At 39.4% G+C, this 22,898-nt stretch overlaps 1 protein-coding gene across 7 annotated transcripts in view; it reads left to right on the top strand.

The window, feature by feature from the left end:
• kalrna (kalirin RhoGEF kinase a) overlaps window positions 1-22,898 on the top strand; it is a 713,874-nt gene that overhangs the window by 683,743 nt on the left and 7,233 nt on the right. For 6 of the 7 annotated variants that reach the window (XM_043693727.1, XM_043693725.1, XM_043693737.1 and 3 more), the window contains 5 exons: window positions 1,360-1,481; window positions 2,565-2,696; window positions 4,237-4,404; window positions 6,544-6,622; window positions 16,567-16,767. In XM_043693727.1, coding sequence (XP_043549662.1) covers window positions 1,360-1,481; window positions 2,565-2,696; window positions 4,237-4,404; window positions 6,544-6,622; window positions 16,567-16,767 — 702 coding nt within the window. The remainder of the gene's footprint in view (window positions 1-1,359; window positions 1,482-2,564; window positions 2,697-4,236; window positions 4,405-6,543; window positions 6,623-16,566; window positions 16,768-22,898) is intronic. The other variant, XM_043693729.1, reaches the window with a different exon arrangement.

The following is a 22,898-nucleotide window of genomic DNA, read 5'->3' as shown; positions in this document are numbered from 1 at the left end:
ACTCTGGAATTAAAAGTTAGTCTAATGGCAACCAATATCAATTGTCAGAAATATCCACCTGCTTCACTATGTACTTTAGGAAAGGAAATCTGTCATCCTTATCTGATCTGGCCTACATGTGACTCCAGATCCTCAGCAATGTGGTTGACTCTTAATTGCCCTCTCATTTGGCTCAACAAGCCATTGTGTTCAAGGGCAATTGGGAGAGGCAATAAATGCTGACCCAGCCAGCAATGCTCACTCCCAAGAACAAATAACAAATAAGGTTTGACTTTAACACCAGGCCGGTTCTCTAAAGTTAAACCCACTGGCTATCTCTTTGGCTGTTCTGGTTGGGAGGTTGGTGGCAAATCACCCAGCCCAGAACCTGCCCACTGACCTCATGTAAATGGCAGGATTGAATATGGGGACTTTGAGTTAGAATTAGAATTAGAATATCATTTATTGTCAGATGTTCTCAAGTATAGAAATACAGCAGTTCATGTGACAATAATGGATATTCTAATGATGAAACGTTTACAATGTCACCCCATATGGCACCATCTTAAGTACAAGGTACCTAGGTTCAGACCTTAGATACAAAATACAGAAAGAATGGGGAAAAGAAAAGTTATGTTACTTGCAAATGTTCACAGTATATGTTAGAAAAATGAGAATAAAGTTAAAAAGATTAGCATTACAGTCTTTCAATACAGGCCTGCAGTAGATCAGCACAGGAGGCTTCCACACATGGTCTGCCTGAGCTCGCAAGCCGCTGACCGCCCGTACCAGTCCCCAATCCAACAACTGTCCCCGCTCTACTTCGGGGAGCGGGGGAGGAATATCCTTGACAGCTGTTCATGACAACAATAGACAATCTCAGTCAACTGGCTCCCAATGGCTTCAAGGGTTTTTTTAATATATCAGCTTACTCACTTCATTAACATTTGTTCAAATTTAAACAATAAGTATAGACTTTGGTTTATTTACCTCAAATAAGATCCATTGCTCCAATTTCCACTCTAATGATCTGGTTAATTGTAGAGACTGATAATTTTCAATTGATATCAAAGGGTTATGTTAAAATACTTGAAGAGAAGCAAAAAGTACACAAAACGTTCATTATGGAAAATGTAAAGGTTTATTCTTATTCAAGAAATTAAATTGGCTTAGGCCATAATAAGATAACTGTGCATGGTCTGTAGACAATATGGGCTCCGTGTACAAAAAAAAGCCTCATTTTGTTTGAATTTAAAGACTTTATTCATATGAGGTTCATCATGTATGGAACTGCATTAATATTCATATTTTAAATTGATGATGAAAGTTGGTCAACATTCCTTTTTGCTAAAAGTTTAAATTTGTGATTTCCTTTTATAGTGATTCAGGAGAGGTTATGCTTAAAATTTGCAATATCATGCCTCAAGACAGTGGAATATACAGCTGTCAGGCTATGAATGAAATGGGATCAACATCATCTTCAGCTACAATTAAAGTGCAGGGTAATTGAATTTTTTCAAATCATTTTAATAACAGACTGCTTGATGAACTGTTTGATGAACACCTTCTCCTTGTCGAAAGTTCTTCTCCTTTATATTTCTATCTGTTTTTGAATCTCTAATTTGGGATATTAAATAAGTAGTTCAGATATTTCATTGGTTGACAGTAATCAGGTAAATTTACTTCGAAGAAAATGTTGACATCTCAGATTGAATTTGCATTGTGAATAATCACTGGGGTTTGAGGCTGCATTGGACTGAGATTTAAATCTTCAATGACAAAGATCAGGCAAGCACATTATTAATAAGTGAACCAATTGTTTATGTTATCATGCTATTGGTGTATTTTACTATAAACTGAAGGAAACGAAAAAATACTTGAACTCACTGCAAGAAATGTGAAGATATATTTTCTGTTAATCTCAATTCCCCACATTTTAAGTAAATTTGAAAGTGTATTGGAAAAAGCAACAACCCTTTTAATCTTCCCATCCCTGCAATGATAAGTATATTTACAAGGATGTCTTTTTCCTGGTTCTGTTTTAAATAACCATCAAGCTTTCACTTGTCTCTTATTTTGTACTATGAGCACAATTTCATTACACTTGTAGCACAATTAAAAGATGCTGCTTTAATAGTGCTTCAGTAAACATCATTTGGGATTATTCTTATTAATGGGGGAACAGGGAATTTTAACTCCAAGGTACTATGAAATTGATGGGAGGCAGACAGTAATCCAGTGAAACAAATTATGCCAATAATGTTTTGAAAACCATCATAAATATTCTAGGCTTAGTGTGAGGGTGTTAAACCAAGAGAAAAACAGTTATCTGTCTCAATGCAAATGTGTTGTGGTAGACTGCTGCAATTTTGTTTGCGATGCAAGACTTTTATGGGTTTGCAAGTCATCAAGTATGAGACTTCAATAACATTGACAAGCATGATAATTCATTAAATTATTTAAAATTCCTGACGCCCTCATCCTTTCCTCAAATATTGAAACAATTCCCGTTCCAGAAAGTATTTCATGTTCAGTTATGACTTATTGCTCTGTACCTGCTGTGTTGATTATCTCCCCATTTTCAGGTGTGCCAGCAGCTCCAGGCCGGCCTATAGCCCAGGAGAGGAGCAATAGCTCTGTTATTCTGAGATGGTTACCTCCAGCAAGCACAGGAAACTGCACCATTTCCAGTTACACTGTTGAATATAGAGAAGAAGGTAATCAATGAACAATATACGATGTCTTCCAGAACATTGTATTTCAACAACATTTTATTTTCAGTAAAGATTGTGTATGTGTTCTGTCAAGCTGTTCTTCACATTTACTTGCAAGAAGTGTGAAGATATATTTTCTGTTAATCTCAGTTCCCCACATTTTAAGTAAATTTGAAAGCGCATTGATTAAAATAAGAAGAAAAGTAACTTGAAAATGTTTTGATCATTAGCTATTCAAATAAGGAATTCAGGTACATGGAAAAAGTAATGTTGGAATAGGAGCAGGCTGGTCAACTACTCAAGCCTTATGCTAGGGGTCAATTAATCCATTGGTCAGCCTTAGGATGTGTGCCTTAATGGGTTATTCAAGCATTATATTTGCACCAAATGGAAATGGTGGATGTTTGAAGGACAAAAAAGCTTCACAAAGGGTGGAAATATACATGCTGCTCCACTTGATGTTTCATGTGGTTTTCTCATAACGTGAAAATTCTGCCTCAAGAATTTTCTGCTTTTCAAAGTATTTCAGTCATGGTGAAATCTTTATATAATTTGTTCATTCAGTAAGCCATGCCATGCTATTCAATATGAAGTATCAGTATTATTTTGCTTTCGCATTTCTGAATGGTGACCACCCATATATATATTCACAATTCACATTTTGTATCTGGCATATAACACTGCCTCTATGGAAGAATTTTTGGATCTTTCAAAGTTGATTTATATATCTCAATCTATGGTAATTTTGATGTAGGTGGGGTATTTAGCATATTTGGTTACTATTAAGACGTTATGCCAAGTTTTCACAATCTTCCCCAAACAGAACTCTTAAGGCCATTGTTGAGAACAACTAAAAACATGCAGTTGTTTTCATTAATGTTTGCAAATATTAGTAGTTCTAAAAACTGCAGTTTGTATATTTCTCTGCATGTACAATTTCTAAAATATTACTGAATAAGATGTTTTCTTTAATATGTTTTTGTTGATCTTGTTCAGATATCCAGATACAAATTATCAATAACTAAGTGTTAATGTAGCTGTTATCACTTTTGTTGTGATATGTAACTGGCTTACCTAACTCCAGCTCAGTGTCCACCTGTTTTGACAGCAGTCAGATTTTCTCAATGTTTTGTACATAAATTAGATCTATCCTTTGTTAGTTCATGCCAGAAAGCTGGAGCAGCCAAGTTGTAGGTTACATCTACCAGTCTTTTTTGTTCAAGTGTTCTAGTTCTCTGACAACAGAACACTTCATTGCATTTTGCTGAGCAGATTAATGTGCTAGTAGAAGTAAAACTTTATGTATGAGCATTCCTAACTTGTTTTGATGTAATGCAGAAACTGAAGTAAGTGACTATTTACCTTTTAAGTACAGTAATGATTTCTCACAATTGTCAGCTGACCAGTAATATCCAGCAATGTACCTGCCATATTAGTTTAAATACTGTGACTTTTTAAATTGAAAATAATAATATCATTAACAAAATCAAGTACTTGCACTGAAATGGAAGAAAAAATAATATTGGAGTCCTTCAATGTTTAGGAACACTGGCATGGCAGCAATCAGTAGCATCCACTTTGGACACCTACCTTGTGATTGAGGACCTGATTCCAGGCTGTCAGTACCAGTTCCGAGTCAGTGCAAGTAATCCTTGGGGAATCAGCTCACCAAGTGAGCCATCTGATTTTGTAACACTGTCTTGCAGCAATGGTAAGTGCAGCTGAGTTCTAATTAGCCAAATGTCTTAGAAAATGTTCTCTGAGAGAAATTCTGAAAGATGAAATACTAATTTATCGAGGATTACAGAGCCTTATCATTTCTGCTCTTTATATTTACTTCTCAAGTGAAAAGATTCAAAATAGATAATGTACTGACACTGAAAAAATGTGGACAATCACTTATCTAGGCATGAGAATGAAATTTTGCAACTTGCAAAGCATTGCTGTTGGTGGTTTACAAATGAATCAAATGCAAGAAATTTCTGATCAGAATGTCAGAACTCCATCATGTTTAACCAAACTCTAATCAAGCATGAGTTAAATTTCCACTGAGGATCATTGGCCCAGGTTCTCCCAGCTGAGGATTAGAAACCTTATCCAAAAAAAATACTCACTTCTGCCTTCAAATGATCTGGCCAGGTAACAGCAAAAGAACTGTCCAGGAATGTTCGCATTGTTGGGTCAGGGGCTTTCAGGGATCAATGAGAGCATAGTCAGATGGTATCTCGGAGGCTTCAGTTTAATAGTTACTCCAGAATTAGAGCATGTTTAAAGTTCTTCAACTTTTCCTGGTTATCCATTAAATACAGTTGAGTAAGAATCCTCTGAAATTCCTATCTCTACTTCAAAGCTAGGGACTTTCCTGGAGGATTTTAGGTGCCAGGAAATGACAAGTTTCTGGGTAATTCCTGCAGAGAGAGCCACATCAGGATTTTCTCATGGTCCTGACATGTAATTCTAATCTTCACTACTGCAATGACCAAGTCCCCATCAGAATTTCTGGGGCCTTTATTGTTTATTCAGCCCATGAACCTAATGAAAACTCATAACAAGGTTCAATGTACATTCCTGTAGGAAAATTGGGCTTGTTTGATCCTAAATCAGGCAAGGGTTGAAAGAATTGAATTGAAAAAATGTCTGTGTCATTCATTCATGAAAGCATTGTGTCAATGGCTAGGCCAGTATTTCCTGCCCAGCCCTAGTGAAATGGTGATGGTGAGCTGCCTTCCTGTACTGCCACCATCAATGGGGTGTAGAAATACTTTGGTGCTCTTAGGAAGGGAGTTTCTGAATTTTGATCCAGTGATACTGCAGGAACGGTGGGTGATATATTCCCAAGTTATGATAGTGAGTAACTTAGCCACTTGCACATGGGTGGTGCTGCCATGCTTCTACTGCCATTGTCCTCCTTTATGGTCGGGTTTGCAGGTTCAACTGGTTCTGTGAAGGACTCTCAGTCAGTTGCTGCATTCACTGTATTTGCCCACTTCCAGAGAATTACAAGTGTTGGAATTCATGTTGTAACAGTAGTGTACTGCTCAGCCTCCCCATTGGAAAACTGGAGCACCCCCCACACCCACCCCCCCCACACAAAAAAAATCAAGGTTGCCTCTTAGTGATATCATGTCCTGGGCAGCCTAAATGAGCATTGGGTCTGATTTCTGTCCCTCGGTGGGAGGAAGTCCTATCATGGGACAAGAAGCCCTATGATAAGGAGAGCAATGAATTCTCTGGTAAACCCAGGATTTTTCACAGGGAAGAATCAGACACCTTAAGGAGGAAGTGGGGCAGCATGATTGGGAGGCCAGTTGGGGAGGGAAGAGGGAGGTATATCATCTTGAGGAGCAGATATTTGTGATGTGCACAGGGCACCATCCCAAAGGATGGATCTCTAGTTTGCTACTTTACCATGTCAGATGCTGAAGAAGTGGATTGTTCACTGTTGGCCATCAACTGCATGATAACATGGACAACACATTGGGGCAGTTGGCTTGTTAACAAGCTTAAGAGCACATTTTTTTAAAATGAAGTGTGAGTTGCAAATTTCCACTCTCATTTGCCTACAATATCCTAAGAAATTGACATGTTGAATGTTGGGTACTTGGCCTGGCATCATCATGCTGATATTACTCTCATGTGATATGGCAGAAATCTTGATTTGCAAACAGAAAATCCCATTCTGACACTGATTTACAACTCACAGTTACTTATTGTAAGCCAGACCAGCTAGTGGACCATCACTTCTGTTGGTACAATTGCTCTCAGTATCTTCTTTGCAATTTTTAAAAATGAAGTCAATTGAAACCTGACTCAAAATTGCTTCTTCTAATTACTTTTTATCTCTACTCAGAGCCTACAAGTGATGACTCAAGAATTCCATGGAAGGATAACTTTGAATCTGCTTACACAGAACTATTTGAGATTGGAAGGTAGTGTAAATCTGGATCGCAAAAGTGTTTTAGGAATTTGGGAGGTATCTTACACCTTTGGTACCTTGAACATCTTACTTAATTGAAAGCTTCTGTCCAGCAATGTCCATATATTTATTGCCAGGCCCAAGTTATCCTCTGTCTGGCAATACTAGTTTCTCATCTCTTGAGTATTAATGATAATTTTTTCCACAAGAAATTGCAAGTAAAAACAAATAGTTTTTATACAATTGCTGAAAACTTTCACAAAATGAGAAAATACATTCAGACTCAACATCTTTATAAAGATTTTGTCAAGCTGTGCTTATATTTGGATTTGTAAATGTTTAGAATGTTTGGAGCTATTTGCAATATCCTTTTAATTGACTTCCTCAAATGAATCCTGCAGAACTCCACATTTTCTAAAGGGTAAATCATAAGCTTTCGGATAATCTGTGGAGCTCTCAAGAGTTTAGTTCTGAATTTAAGAGATAATTGAATGACCCTTAAGCTTGGTACTTTATGACTTTTTACTTCAGAAAAATATTGAAGTATTAAATCTAAATTTTTGTTTGATTTTTTTCTTCTATTGCTAATCTGTAATGCCCCAACTTAGATCAGTGAGCTCAGGACAACAAAACTAAGTGCTTCTTGTCTGTAAAGCCTAATAGTATTACATGAGATAATGCCTTTATCCACTGGGCTATTGAGACAGAATTCTTTTACAGGAGGAACACTTTTTCTTCTTTGCTCCTATTACAGAATATTTAGACAAATGATTCTGCATGGTTTTTCTATTTGAATGGAGGTATGTATATAATTTTTCTGTGCACTGTGAAGTCTTGTGAGGCAGAATTTAATGCAGTTGATGCAGGTTCAATGCACAAGTAGAACTAGTATGAAATCCTGTCAGGTACTCAGTTGGGCAACTTAAGAGCCTTCCCTGGGATTCAGAATGCCTGACGTGGCAGTACTGTCCATCTAAGGTTGCCTACCAGTCACAGCTGTCAGTACAAGCAGTGCCACCAGGGTGCCTCGGTTGTTGTTGGTTATCCTCTGAGGCCTAATGTCAGATCCCAGGGCATGGGCGCCAGAGATGTGGAGACAATGTAACAAGAGGGGCATGAGGGAAAAGTACTGCTGATGTGGCTTTCCCCTGCACTGACTTCTCTAATAGGGTTTGCTCAGTAACTGAGCAGGTCAGGCAGCATCCAAGGAGCAGGAGAATCAACGTTTCAGGCATGAGCCCTTCTTCGGGAGAATTCTGGGATCCAGGTAGTAATTGATTCAATGTGCTGTGACCCCTTCCAAATCCACCACCCTCCCCAATATTCCAGCAACACATTTTCAGCTCTGATCTCCAGCATCTGCAGTCCTCACTTTCTCCTTTGCTCAGTAACTGTCAGGAGACATAAGAAAGCCAGCAAGTTCAAAAGAATCTCTGAGCCACAACTACATTATGGTGGGTTCAGAAAAGAATTGTCTTTAAGTGGTTCATCATTGAGCCTAATTATCTGAAGTACTGCATTACCTACACCTCATTCTTGTCTCTCTGCATTTACGAGAGACTGTGAGGACAGAACAGATCTGGGTTAACAACAGTGGCTGTTTATAAAGAAATGACTCACATCAGGATCAACTCCTTGGGTTAAATTTTAACTGGTTGCTGAAGTTGAAAATGGAGACAGACAAATCTACAATTTTTCAACACTGGTTGGCAAATTGGTTTGCTGGCATGCTCCCTCCCAAAAGCCATTTAGCACTGGGTGGCATGCAAGCCTGGGTAGTAAATTGAAAGGCTTATTGGGGACATCCTGTGCAGATGCTGACTGGAAATTTCTAAGTCAGAAACTGGGCCCTCACACAGCCCAGTGAGGCAGTCTCCTGGGAGTAGACTGGGATCCAGGTAGTAATTGATTCAATGTGCTGTGACCCCTTCCAAATCCACCACCCTCCCCAATAAGTTATCGTAAATCCCCCAGTCACAGTCTGGCAAGAGTGATCTCAAATTATAACAAAGATTTCAGAAGGCACCTCCATCTATGTTGCTATTTTCCTTTTCAACACAAATTGACAGCTTCTAACTTTAATGTGAGGCTTTCAGTCTCTCAGGGCCTCCTACTGATCCTCCAGCTTTAGGAATCAGCCTGGCCTCCTTACTTACAATACAAACATGCTTCCAGGCCAACAATTGGCCTCTGCTTCAAAACTCACAGCTCTTTCTGCTGCTTAAACTGATCACAATTTCTAAAGTTCATAGAGCAAACAATAGAAGTTACCATAAATACGTCATCAATGGTTTGTGCTTTTATCAAGTAATCTCTTGGTTACAAACAAAATCATACGTGCGCACAAATGCATATATATACTGTATATGCATCTGTTTTCATTACACACAAAGCTGCTTTGTTTTGCAAATCATGCAAACGTTCTTTTAAAACCAATGTAGCCTGAAGTTATTTTTTAGGGAGAAGTAATAGAATAAACAATAATAACATGACACAGTTAGAAAACGTAGTGGGCTGGATATAATCCATAACATAGTGGCTACACCATTTAGTCACAGGAGAGGTCACACGTCAGTCTCTGAGCCATGGGAAAACCTTGTGAGTGTAAATGGGAGGCCTATAGGAAGCATGTCTGCTTGCACCAGGTTGTCCATCAGTATCGTTATTGAGTTAATTGACACCAATTCTCCCTGAGTCCACTAGAATTTAGTGGTGGCGCAGGGATTACAGAGAGTGGCACAGCTTGTCTTGCTGTTGCCCTAGAAGATTGCCAGGCAAACCTGTGAACTTCTGGGGTCCAGAGGTTAGTGGAAGGTGTTCTTTCTTTCAAAGGCTCTTAGTGCATGATCAAGGGACCCAGTATCAAATAGGGGATTCGTCTTTGAAAGATAACCCTTACTTGTGTCTGCGACTCCCCTACTGTGCCCCTGCCCCTTCACAATCCCTGCCATATGGCCTCCATCCCACTCTTACTCTCCTGTAGCTTGGTCCCTCTTTAATTCTGTAATGTACATGGGTGTATTACTGACCCCAGTCACGAGTTCCAGTGGTACTACCTGCAATGGATTGCTGCTGCCATCTGATTGACTGACACCTTCTCCTTCAAAGTCTTTAGTTTTGTGGCAAGTCCAATGTTGGTCTGTCGTGTGACTAGACAGACACTTAATGATGTTGGACCTTCTGCTTGGAATTAGCAATGTGAGAATTTGTTTTGTTTTAAATCATTCATGAGATAAGAACATCACTGGCTACGCCAGAACTTATTGCCCTTCCTTAATTACCAAGAAGGCAGTTATGAGTCAACCATATTGTTGTGGGTCGGGAGTTACACGTAAGCCAGAGCAGGTAAAGATGTCAGTTTCCTTCCCTAAAGGACATTAGTGAACCAGATGGCTTTTACCAACAACCGGCAACCAGAAAGCAGTTCACAAAATACCAAAACGAATCTAGAGATTCTTTAGACATTCAAATAATCCAGTAATTACTTAGTGTGGGATGTCTGCACCTCGCCCTTAAACCAGTTGGAGTAAGCCCATACTTTTGTCTTTCTTGTCCTGTTGATCCACAACAGGAATCTACCTATGAGTTATACCTTACATGTTACCCCCAAATGTTCAAAACTCCAGTTCCAAAAACAACTTGCTCAGAAGTATTCCAGCTTGCTTGTAAACTTTCCATATTCATAAGCAACATTTTATTATTTAGCTTGAAATTGGATGGCACCCATGTCACTAGGAATGTGCTTATGTGTTCACTGTATAAAAATACCTCAGGGGTAGCTCCAGAAACTGCACAGTTTTGCCTCCAGAAGCCTTCTTGCGAGGGGACACTTTCAAAATTGTATTCTTTCTACAAAGCTCTTTGTTATTCAGGTGGGACCTATAGCTACTACTATTCAAGGGTATAAGTTTTGTTAGGTCAAGTATACCATCAGAAACCATAGGCCAAGTCATTCTGAAGTTGTGAAGTATACGGACGCCTGAAATAGAAATGGTTCACATGTTTGGCAAAGAAAGAACAGAGGTTTCAACCCTTGTAGGTCAAACAGGATATGTGGAAGCAATGCTGGATTCTGTATCCTCCTCCTTGCCTAGTTTTCAACAGATTCCTGTTAAATGTGTGATCAGAGTAAATCAGATCATCCACAGATAATGTTGGTATATCTTGCTAACCAGTCTATTTTCAGTTTTAAATCTGGAATGAAATTTAAAAATGTTAAATTAATAGGCAACGTAACACTAAAATAAAAGGCATTCATTCACAATTTTTAAAGTTGTGGTATTTAGTCCCAAAGCATGAATAAATTGCAAGTATTCCATTCAATTTACTGAAATAGGAATTGTTTAATCAAGAAATAGCCCTCATGTTATATCCCAAATTACATAAATGCCCATTGCTATTCAACAGTTGTCGGCCATCCTTTTCCCCAGGTCCACAGCTTAACCTTTCTTGTTCGATAGTTTACTCTGGATAGCAATGACTCAACATATATTTACTTGATTTACAAACTTCTATTAATCTAATCCCATAGCAGATAAATTATTATCAATGTAAAAATATTAATACAAATATCTGCTAATATATATTCACAGTCTATTTGCTTAGTTTCCTGAGAGATAGACAAGACCAGGCTCTCCTCCCTTCTGACAGCAACCATGGGACTCCTGCATGATCAGTTCTTATTCCCTTCCATTGGACCTGCATACTATATTTTCAGTAATGCTGCTTTCCCATTGACACACTGCTTACAGCGTTTAGATTAGAGTGGTGCTGGAAAAGCACAGCAGGTCAGGCAGCATCTGAGGAGCAGGAAAATCAACATTTCGGGCAAAAGCTCTTCCTCAGGTTTTTAGCATCTGCAGTCCTCACTTTTGCCTACACTGCTTACAGCCTCAAGTTACCCCCCCCCCCCCATTAATTTTTGGGGTCATCAGAACTATCTGTAGCAATACCTGATTCAAACCTCACTGGGCTGGTGCTTTGCTTCAAGGTTCTGTGTGGGTGCAGTTTGATTAATTTCTGCTGACTACAGCATGTTCTTTCTCTTCTGGTCATAATCTGTCCATAACCTGATCCTCATCCCATCACCTCTTAGTCCAGCAGGCAACCATTGTGGTTTACTCCAAATATATTGTTCAATTGCTTATGCAATGGTGTCACTTCTATAAGGAGAAAGTGAGGACTGCAGATGCTGGAGATCAGAGCTGAAAATGTGCTGCTGGAAAAGCACAGCAGGTCAGGCTACATCCAAGGAGCAGGAGAATCGACGTTTCAGGCATGAGCTCTTCTTCAGGAATGAGGAGAGTGTGCCAAGCAGGCTAAGATAAAAGGTAGGGAGGAGGGACTTGGGGGAGGAGCATTGGAAATGCCCAATACAAGAGAGACAGGCCGCCTACTTGCTGAACATTTCAGAGGACACCTCTGGGACACCCGGACCAACCAACCCAACCACTCCATGACTCAACACTTCAACTCCCTCTCCCATTCCACCAAGGACATGCAGGTCCTTGGACTCCTCCATCGCCAGCCACCTATCGCATTTCCAATGCCCCTCCCCCAAGTCCCTCCTCCCTACCTTTTATCTTAGCCTGCTTGGCACACTCTCTTCATTTCTGAAGAAGAGCTCATGCCCGAAACGTCGATTCTCCTGCTCATTGGATGCTGCCTGACCTGCTGCGCTTTTCCAGCAACACATTTTCAACTGTAACTTCTATAAAGAAACATTGGAGGGTTTCAAAAGAGTTTCAAGAAACATGTACAACAGAAGCAAGTTGATAAAATATCAGTATCAACCTTTATAATATCAAATGCTGGGCAGTTTCCATTCTGACTATTTCATTGTGATCTTGTTCTCATTCTCTATTGTAAACGTTTGTGGTTAAGTTACAGAAGTTATTCTTTTACTGTCAACTAAACCACACTACCTGCTGTTTAACAAAAACAGATAGGTTCCTATTGCCAGGTTTATTTACACTTCTGTGCCCATGCAATGTAACTTCAATCTCATCAGCAATGCCATTAAACAATAAATGTACAAATACATAAATCAATATTAAGCATGTTTTCCTGAAATAAAAATTAGTGTTGTCAAACTTATTCACAGTCTGTTAAAATGAAAATGTTCCAACCAGATGCACAGGGGTGAGATGCAAGTTATATCAAGTATGACCAGCAGGAGGCTGGAAGAACACAGCAAGCCAGGCAGCATCAGGACGTGGAGAAGTCAACATCTGAGGTGTAACCCTTCTTCAGGACATTGACTTCTCCACCTCCTGATGCTAACTGGCTCGCTGTGTTCTTCCAGCCTCCTGCTGGTCTACCTTGGATTACAGCATCTGCAGTTTTTTTGTCTCTAACTTAACATGAAGTATGGCATCAAGGAACCCTAGCAAAACTGGGTCCATGGAAATCAAGAATATCCGCTCAAGAATATGTCTGTAAGAGTTTCTAGGCCTAATCTTCAGCTGCTTCATCATAAGATCAAAGTGTGGATGTTTGTCAATGATTGCAAATGTTCAGTTGCCATACTGATGTAGTCCATGTCCAAATGCAGCAAGACCTACACAGTATTCAGGTTTGGCCTGACAGGTGACAGATAGCATTTGCACCACACTGGATCCAGGCAATGATCATCTGTAACAAGAGAGAATTTGACCATCAAGTGGAAAGAATGCATACAGCATGCTTGCCTTCATCTGTCAGGTCATTGAGTATAAATGTTGGCAAGTCATATTGCAGCGATATAAAAGTTTAGTTAGGCCAAAGTTTGGAGTATTTGGTGTGGTTTTGGTTGCCACACTTTAGAAAGAATGTACAGGCTTTGGAGAGAGTGCAAAAGAGGTTACCAGAACGTTGCCTGGGTTAGAATGCATTAACTATTAGGAGAAATTGGACAAACTTGGATTATTTTGACTAGAGTGACAGAGGCTGAGGAGTGACCTGATGTAAGTACAGATAATTCCCCTATAACATCATATTGCATTCCAGCGAAACCTCGCTTAATAGAAAATAGTTCAATAGAATTAATGGGGCCTATGGGAAAAGAGGGATATCGAGTCATAGAGTCGTAGAGATGTACAGCACAGAAACAGACTCTTTGGTCCAACCCGTCCATGCCGACCAGATATCCCAACCCAATCTAGTCCCACCTGCCAGCACCTGGCCCATGTCCCTCCAAACCCTCCGTATTCATATACCCATCCATATGCCTTTTAAATGTTGCAGTTGTACGAGACTCCACCACATCCTCTGGCAGCTCATTCCATACACGTACCACCCTCTGTGTGAAAAGGTTGCCCCTTAGGTCTCTTTTATATCTTTCCCCTCTCACCCTGAACCTATACCCTCTAGTTCTAGACTCCCCCACTCCAGGGAAAATATCTTGTCTATTTACCCTATCCATGCCCCTCTAGAAGGTTACCCCTCAGCCTCCGAAGCTCCAGGGAAAACAACCCTAGCCTATTCAACCTCTCCCACAGCTCAAATCCTCCAACCCTCGCAAAATCCTTGTAACTCTTTTCTGAATCCATTCAAGTTTCACAACATCCTTACGAAAGGAAGGAACCAGAATTGCATGCAATATTCCAAAAGTGGCCTAACCAATGTCCTGTACAGCCTCAACATGACCTCCCAACTCCTCTACTCAATGCTCTGGCCAATAAAGGAAAGAATATTAAACGCCTTTTTCACTATTCTATCTACCTGCGACAGTACTTTCAAGGAGCTACGAACCTGCACTCTAAGGTCTCTTTGTTCAGCAACACTCCCTGGGACCTTACCATAAAGTATATAAGTCCTGCTAATATTTGCTTTCCTAAAATGCAGCACCTCACATTTACCAAAATTAAATTCCATATGCCACTTCTCAGCCCATTGACCCATCTGATCAAGGCCCCGTTGTAATCAGAGGTGACCTTCTTCGCTCTCCACTACACCTCGTTTTGGTGTCATCTACAAAGTTACTAACTATACCTCTTCTGCTCACATCCAAATCATTTAAATAAATGTTGAAAAGTAGTGGACCCAGCACTGATCCTTGTGGCACTCTACTGGTCACAGGCCTCCAATCTGAAAAACAACCCTTCACCATCACCCTCTGTCTTCTACCTTTGAGCCAGTTCAGTATCCAAGTGGCTAGTTCTCCCTGTATTTCATGATTCCACCTTGCTAACCAGTTTCCCATGGGGAACTTTGTTGACCAGCAAAAAATATAATTTGCAATCGCTCAAAAATCACCCAAACGTCTGACACAAAGTATAGCACAGCGAGAATAAATCATATTTATCAACAAAACAAAAGGAAATTTAACATAGAAAATTTTAAAGATATTGTTAATGCAGGGACAGAGGGTCATCATGATGCGTAAGGTAGACTCCCTCATTCCTGTTAAATGAGCTATATCACATATTATCTCCTTGTGCTCAAAATGGTTTATAATATCGACATTCTGTTCCAGTGTTATAGCCTTTCTTTTGCATTCACCACCCACAATTGTATCACCAGGACACTTCTTGCTAACATTCTTAGCACTATGCCCCTCCATTTTTTTTCTAAAACTGGGATAATCTAGGAGTAGTGTACCTTCCACAGAAAGCTGCTCAAGATATCTCTCTTAGAAAACTGATCTGTGTACAATTCCTCTCACAGAAAGCTGCTCTAACGGCAGCTAACACTGGTGCATATGTAGAACAAAGCGCGCAAACTGATTCCCACTGGAATCACACTATCAGGAGCAAAATAACCATTTCTTATTTCCTCAGCAACATTATAAGCAAATTATCCTGCTGCAATGTGCGTTATCCAAGAACTATCTGTATATAAAATTATGAGGGACATAGATAGGGTAGTTAGCCAAAGTCTCTTTCCCAGGTTAAAAACGTCAAATACTTGTGAACACAGGTTTAAGGTGGTTGGTTGGGGGTAGGTGGGGTTGGTGGGGGGGTGGAGAGAGAGAGGTGGAGAGTTAGAGAAAACATACAAAACAATTTTTTTACACAGAGGGTGGTAGGTGCCTGGAATTCACTTCCCACAAGGTGGTAGAAGCAGATACAATCGTAACATTTAAGAGGCAGTTAGATAGACACATGAACAGGCAGATGGAATTACCTTAGAATGGCATATACATGATTGGCCAAGGACTCTGTTCCTATGCTGTACTGTTCTATGTTCTATTACCCATTGATATTCAGCAGCATTGCCATCTGAATCTCCTATTACCAACACCTAGGGCTTACCATTGTCCAGTAAATGAACTGCCATAACCACATAATTACTGTGATAAGACCAGATGAGAGGTTCAGAATTCTGCAGCAAAGCCTTTCTACCATCTGTACAAGCCAGGTGTGTAATAGAACACTCTCCATTTGTCTGGATGAGTGCAGCTCCAACAACACTCAAGAAACTTGACAACAATCCAAGTCAAAGCAGCGACTTGATTGGTACCACATCGGGAAGAAGGGCTCATGCCCGAAACGTCAATTCTACTGCTCCTTGGATGCTGCCTGACCTGCTGTGCTTTTCCAGCAACACATTTTCAAACCACATCCACTCTGTCCAGCAATGATGCATAGTAAGCAGCAGTGTGTACCATTACAAAATGCACTGCAAGAGATTACCAATATTCCTTCATATCTTTCCAACTCTCAATTACCAGCATCAAGAAGGACAAGAGCAGCAGCACCGCCTGTAAGTTCACCTCTAATCCACTCACCATCCTGACTTGGAGATATGACACTGTTTCTTCAGGGTCACTGAGTCAAAGTCCTGGAACTCCATCCCTAATAATACTCTGTAAGTGTACCTAAACCAAATGAACTGCAGCAGTTCATTACTACCTTCTCAATAAATGCTGGCCCAGCCAGCAATGATCCCATCCCCTGGATGAATTAGAAAAAAAGACTTGGAATCTAAATGTTGATTTCTGTCTATTTAAGTTTTGAATATTGTTCTGTGTTACAGGGGTCGTTTCTCTGTGGTGAAAAAATGTATACAAAAGTCAACTAAAAGGGAAGTAGCTGTCAAATTCATCAGCAAAAAAATGAAGAAGAAAGATCAAGTAGCACATGAGGCAGCGATCTTATTAAATCTGCAACACCCACAATTTCCTGCAATATGTGATACATACGAGTTTCCCTCTGGCTACATTTTAGTTCTCGAACTGTAAGTATCAATTTTGTATCCTGCAAGCCGTCACAATTTGTTTGATAAAATATAATTTGCATTTACCTATGGGATTGATTTGCATCTTACTTAATTATTCATGTAAATTAGTTTCCTTCATGCCAACATTTATTTTCCTGTACTTGCACCTTAGTTTTCTCTCTTCTTCCTGTTGTCCAAACTCTTTACTGGAAAATGTTTCATGGGCACCGTTCTGTATGTATCCTCTCATCATTGATCAGCTGTTATCACTGGACAGCAACTGGCAGCAGGTATCCAAGTCATTTTTGAGGTCTTTATCTCTTCCATAGTCCAGAGACACAGAAGGCAATTATAGCTTCTCTTTTGTCATTGCAGCCAGAATCATCGAACTCAACATGGTCTGGAAATTTGACCTGTCTTCCTTGATTTGCATTTTAGCAACTCACTGCTTTAACCAGTTGAGTCATCAGGGAAGCTTAAGCATCTTTTATGGTATCTAAATTAGATTTTTGGGACACAGATATAGTACTTGCCAGTGGTTCAATCTCTTTCTGTAATGACCAGACACTGAGCGAAATTCCCCAAGTTATTACACTTTCAGATGGATGTCCAAGTCACTAAGTGCTGGGTGAGGAGGTGTGAACTAGCTGCCCCTTCATTATTCACCCACCTTCTGGCTGGTTGTAACAAAATTCATTTAAAAAGGGTCCTTTCCTTGTGGGTATCTCCCTCTTAGACCAAATTAATTCACGTTTTAAATAGATCCAATTTAACCAGGCCTTCTTTAATTAACAAACAAGTGTTTTGGTTACAAAACATGAAAAGAATTAATAATACACCAATCATATACAGAGATTAGGAATGAGAATTAAGTCCAAAATAAGTCCTCAGAATTCTTTACGAATATGTGCTGTTGAGACTGGGTCATTAAGTAGGGTATAATTATTGCTGCGATCTATTTTTTGAAGCTATTAAAAACATAAAGGTGACATTAAATTGGAAACCTGCAAAATATTTGTGCAGATCGTTAGGCTAATACAGTTTTAAATAAGGTGTGTTTTAAATCAAGTGTTTTACAATCAATCTTAAGGCATTAGATGATAAAAGCAAGCTTCAGACATCTTTAAGATTTGGTTTTAATGTTCCTTTTACTCTGCACTTTTTAGTTGAATCGACAGATATTTATTCAACATATATTACTGAACTACCAAACAAAAACAGACAAATTGCATTGTATTAGGGGTTGATTTAGCTTAGTTGACTGGAAGTCAGTTTGCAATGGAGAGTGACACCAATAGCATGGGTTCAGTTCTGGCACTGGCTGAGGTTATCTCCTTCTCACCTCTTCCTTGCCTGAGACATGGTGATCCTCCAGTATACCACCAGTATTCTCTCTCTGAGAGAGTAGCCTTATGATCTGGTAAAACAATGGTAACTGTAACTTTCCTGTATGTGGGAATGTGTATATTACAGTTAGCTATCCAGTTTCAATTATTATACTTGAAAGTAATTTTATACACAAAAAATCATTCTCATATGTAGGAATTACATAAATTGCAGTTCTTTAGTTGCAAAGTTAAAAATCACACAACACCAGGTTATAGTCCAACAGGTTTAATTGGAAGCACACTAGCTTTAGCTTTAGTTGCAAAAGTATTGTTACAATCATGGACCAGACTGAAAATCTTTTGTTACTGGTGGGCTAGGAACCAGTAATGTATTTTGTAAAAATGAGAATCAGGGGAGTTATTACGAGAATAAAGCCACACGAGTCCATGATTTTGAAACAAACAACAATAATTATTTTATACAATAATTAATCTAGCCTTGAAACTCTCTCTCAGGAGCAATTTTGTCATGGACTGTTTCAATGACTGCTCTATACTGGTTGATCAACAGTACAACATGTTTAGAACACCCAGAATTAACATGTGGTAAATAAGCACAAAGGATTGTAAATACCCCAGTGCACATCCAATGGCAAATGCAATCAAGGTGGATCCCATTGATTTCTCAGCAATTCCCTTCAGAGTTTAATATTACAGTGAATCATTATGCCTCATTAAGTTTCCTAAGAGATTATAATTGTTCACTTTTGCTAATCTAGCGTTAAAACTCTCTCTCAGGAGCAATTTTGTCATGGACTGCTTCAATGACTGCTCCATTCTAGTTGATCAACCTTCTTTCCTGGGTCTGCTCTCTACTTTACTCCAAAATCTATATTTCAACACCTACTTGCAGGCAGAACCCCATTTTCTTTGTGACAGCCAGGTTCACAAAGCTAGAAGTACCCCTGGATTTTTCCTTGAGTTCTAATCTTGGTCAATTGCATCAAGCAAATACTTATTGTGCATTTTTTAACCCCCACTTTCAGCTGTCATTTTATCTGTCCTCATCTTCACAGCTCCAAGGACTTAATCATAGCCATGTCTCCAACACTTAGCTCCTAGAACTTGTAGCTGAGTTCTAACAGAACAGAGATATCCAATTGCTCTTCGAATTTCTCACTGAGATCTGTACATAGAACCCATAGAGTTTAGTTGCTTTCCCAGTAGTAGAGCTAAAAGCAGCACTGTATACTTAGAGTTTGACTTACAGTCTCCTCTCCAATGACAGTTGAACTGTATGAATGGCCTATTCAATACCTTGCAACCAGGACTGCAACTACTTCTAGGCAGAATTGCACATAACTAATATTTTGAAATTGCCAAATGTACCAACTCTTTGGAACTGTGTGCCCTGAATGTTATATTCTCACAGAATGCTGGAGTCTACAGTACAAAGAATGCTTATAGACAAAAATTCATCACACCATTTTCCTTGGAGGAAAGAACATAGCAAAATTGTGGCTTTTCAATGGCTTTGAAAATCCAAGTTATTTCATGAACTCCTAATGAGTAGTTTAATACAGACTGAACGCATAACTCTTTCATTTACTCACTTATGTATCAATTTAACAAGGCTATAAAGGTTTAACAGTGTTACAACACAGGGTAAACCTTCCTGATAATTTAAACCAGATACACAGAAAAGCTCACGTTACCTCATAATCTGTAAAAGTATGTGCGACAAAGATTTTGGTATCTTGGGGCATAACTTAAACTGATTGGCCAAATGCAAATTTGTTGTGTACCATAGCAACTGAGATCCAGCTATTTGTTTCACAGCCAAATGTCACATTTCTAAATTTTTCAGCAGACTGTATGCTTGTTAAATTCTTGCCAGCTTTTACTCTCTCTTCAAAGGTACAGTACATACCTATACCTTCATAATAATTGAAACAAAGGCAAACACTCAGAACAGAACTTAAACATTACATAATCTGTTACCTAATGATGATTTTTTTTCCTTATGCCCTTCCTCTAACTCTGTAAAAATGTTTTAGTTAAACCTAAGGCCAGCTGGGAATGTGGGGAGGTGGTGTCCTAGAAGTATTATCATTCTACTATTAATCCAGAGTTCCGGGCAATGTTTTGGGGACCTGGGTTCAAATCACACCATGGGAAGTGGTAGAGTTTGAATTCAATAAATATCTGGAAATCAGGGTCTAAGTGATGACCATGAATCTATTGTCAATTGTGAGGAAACAAACATCTGTTTCACTGATGTCCTTTCAGGAAGGAAGCTGCCATCCTCACCTGGTCTGGCTTACATGTGACTCAAGACCCACAGCAGTGTGGTTCACTTTTAACTCTCTGAGCAGTTGGGATGGGCAATAACTCCTGGCCTAGCCAGAAACACCCTCATCCTGTGAATGAATAATAAAAATAAATTCCACCTATAAGTTTATTTTCTGCACTCACCCAGGGTAAGTTCTCATTTTGAGATGATATGGTCAAAACGGCTTCTGGGTGTGCGACAATTTCTTTGCTGATTGGAATTCTTTTGGGTTTTTTTCAAGAATGTTACTGAGATGCTTTGGTGTCCCAATCAATCTGTTTTATTCCTTCCAGTTTTGATCTCCGCACCCTTTTAGATCTTTAATTTTCACCTGATTCCATTTCATACTTACCTTATTTTACTCTATCCAAGTGATATCCATGGCTTCATTGTGTTGGATTTTGATTTTTCTTTCCAACATTTTTAATCTTCCATAAGTTCACCAATTACATACTTCAAATCCCCACTTGCTTGGCTTCCTGCTATTGTATCCAGTACATCAGCACTAACAAGTGCTCCTTGTGTAGTAACAAATGACAGTGACTCTTTGAGGTGAATTAATGGTCTCGAAGGGCTTTTGCCCGAAACGTCGATTTTGCCTGTCCTCGGATGCTGCCTGAATTGCTGTGCTCTTCCAGCACCACTGATCTAGTAACAAATGACAGTGACTCTTTGAGGTGAATTAATGGTCTCGATCCTTTCTATTGAAAGAATTTACTGAGCAATTTTATAAGACTTTATACAACCTCTATACTGTCCATTACTGATGTGGAAATATTATATTTCTGCTTCAACTAGTTCTTCCAACTCAATTATAAATAGGCAAAGAGATTTTTCTCACAGAAACAACTTCAGAATTACTCAACTTATTCAACTGCCAAGATTGCGAGTGTTGTCCTTTTAGTGACTTTTTGCGCATTCAGCAGATGTGATTATCTTTATTTCTGTCTCTTCACCAAAATACAAGGATTTCACCAAACACACTGATTTTCCCTCACTGAACTCGAAGAAAACCTCATGGCTTTTTGCTTTGATGTTGACTACTTTTAGGCTGCTGTACAGTGCATTTGCTAGCATGGCCCTTTATGTCTGAACTGAAACTGCTTCTGGATTCTGACTATGCCACTTATCTATCTCTGGACCATAAATCTTTACTTAGTAAACATCTCAACCAAGTAGGCGAAAGTGAGGACTGCAGATGCTGGAGATCAGAGTCAAGATTAGAGTGGTGCTGGAAAAGCACAGCAGGTCAGACAGCATCCGAGGAGCAAGAAGATCAATGTTTAGGGCAGGAGCCCTCATTTCTGATGAAGGGCTCCTGCCGGAAATATCGATTTTCCTGCTCTTTGGATGCTGCCTGACCTGCTGTGCTTTTCCAGCACCACTCTAATCTCAACCAAGTAGTTTTTCTAGTCCTTTAGCTTAAGTCACGTGATTTCTAAGAAATGCTACTTTGAATGCAACAAAATGAATTTCTGATCCTATAAATAATAGTCATCTTCACAGAATTGAAAACCAAAATACTAGTTATTTTAGAACCCAAATAATAATCATAATGATATTTTTAAAAATCTTTGTCATGCCCAATAAAGTCAAGGCCAATGCACTTACACTCTATAAGATTGTGCCACAGGCATTTAATGGTCATCAGAACAATGGAATAACTGTCTCTGTGGTCCCAGCAGCGTGGACAGGAGCAACGGCTTCTGTTAGGACTGCATCCAGTCCCTGACTCTGAAGTGCCATGGCGCCAGATTGAAAGATAAGTAGCTGTGTAGAATAGTGAGTATAGCTATAGCCAGGCAAGAATGCCTTGGCATGGGCCGGGTAGCCGGGATGCACAAGGTGGGAGAAAGGGAACCAAATGCAGGAGATGTCGAAGAACACAGGAAAATTGGACTTAGGAGCAGGAGAGGACCATTTGGTCATTTGAACCTGTGGCACTATTCAGAAAGATCAAGGCTGACCTGTTTGTGGTTTCAACCCCACTTTCCTGGCCCTACCAAAAAACTATCTATCTCAGCCTTTAATTAATTTAAATACCAAATTCCATAACCTCTTGGCAAGAGAATTCCACATTCTCATGACCTTCTGAAAGAAATAAATTCTCAGCATCTCAGCCTTAAAAGGAAACCCATTTGTTTTCAAATTGCATCCTCTAGTTTTAGTCTCCCCACAAAATGAAACATCCTCCCAGTTTCCAATCCTTTAAAGATAATTTATTTTTTTAATAAGAAAACTTTACCTTATTCTTCTCAACTTCACTGGTTATAAGCCCAACTTGTTTAACTTTTCCCCACAAGATAACCTTTAACTTTCCCAATATTGATTGGAACCTCCTTTGAGCAGAAGATTTGAATTGAGCTGTTTTTGTAAGATGTGTTCAGGAGGGTTTCCTAACTCAGTACGTTGACAGGCCAATGAGGGGAGAGGCCATTCTAGACTTGGTGCTCGGAAACGAGCCGGGGCAGGTATCAGATCTTGTGGTA

This window comes from Chiloscyllium plagiosum, chromosome 7 (assembly GCF_004010195.1).
Source record: "Chiloscyllium plagiosum isolate BGI_BamShark_2017 chromosome 7, ASM401019v2, whole genome shotgun sequence".
Lineage (NCBI taxonomy): Eukaryota > Metazoa > Chordata > Chondrichthyes > Orectolobiformes > Hemiscylliidae > Chiloscyllium > Chiloscyllium plagiosum.
This window is presented reverse-complemented; position numbering and strand designations above follow the sequence as displayed.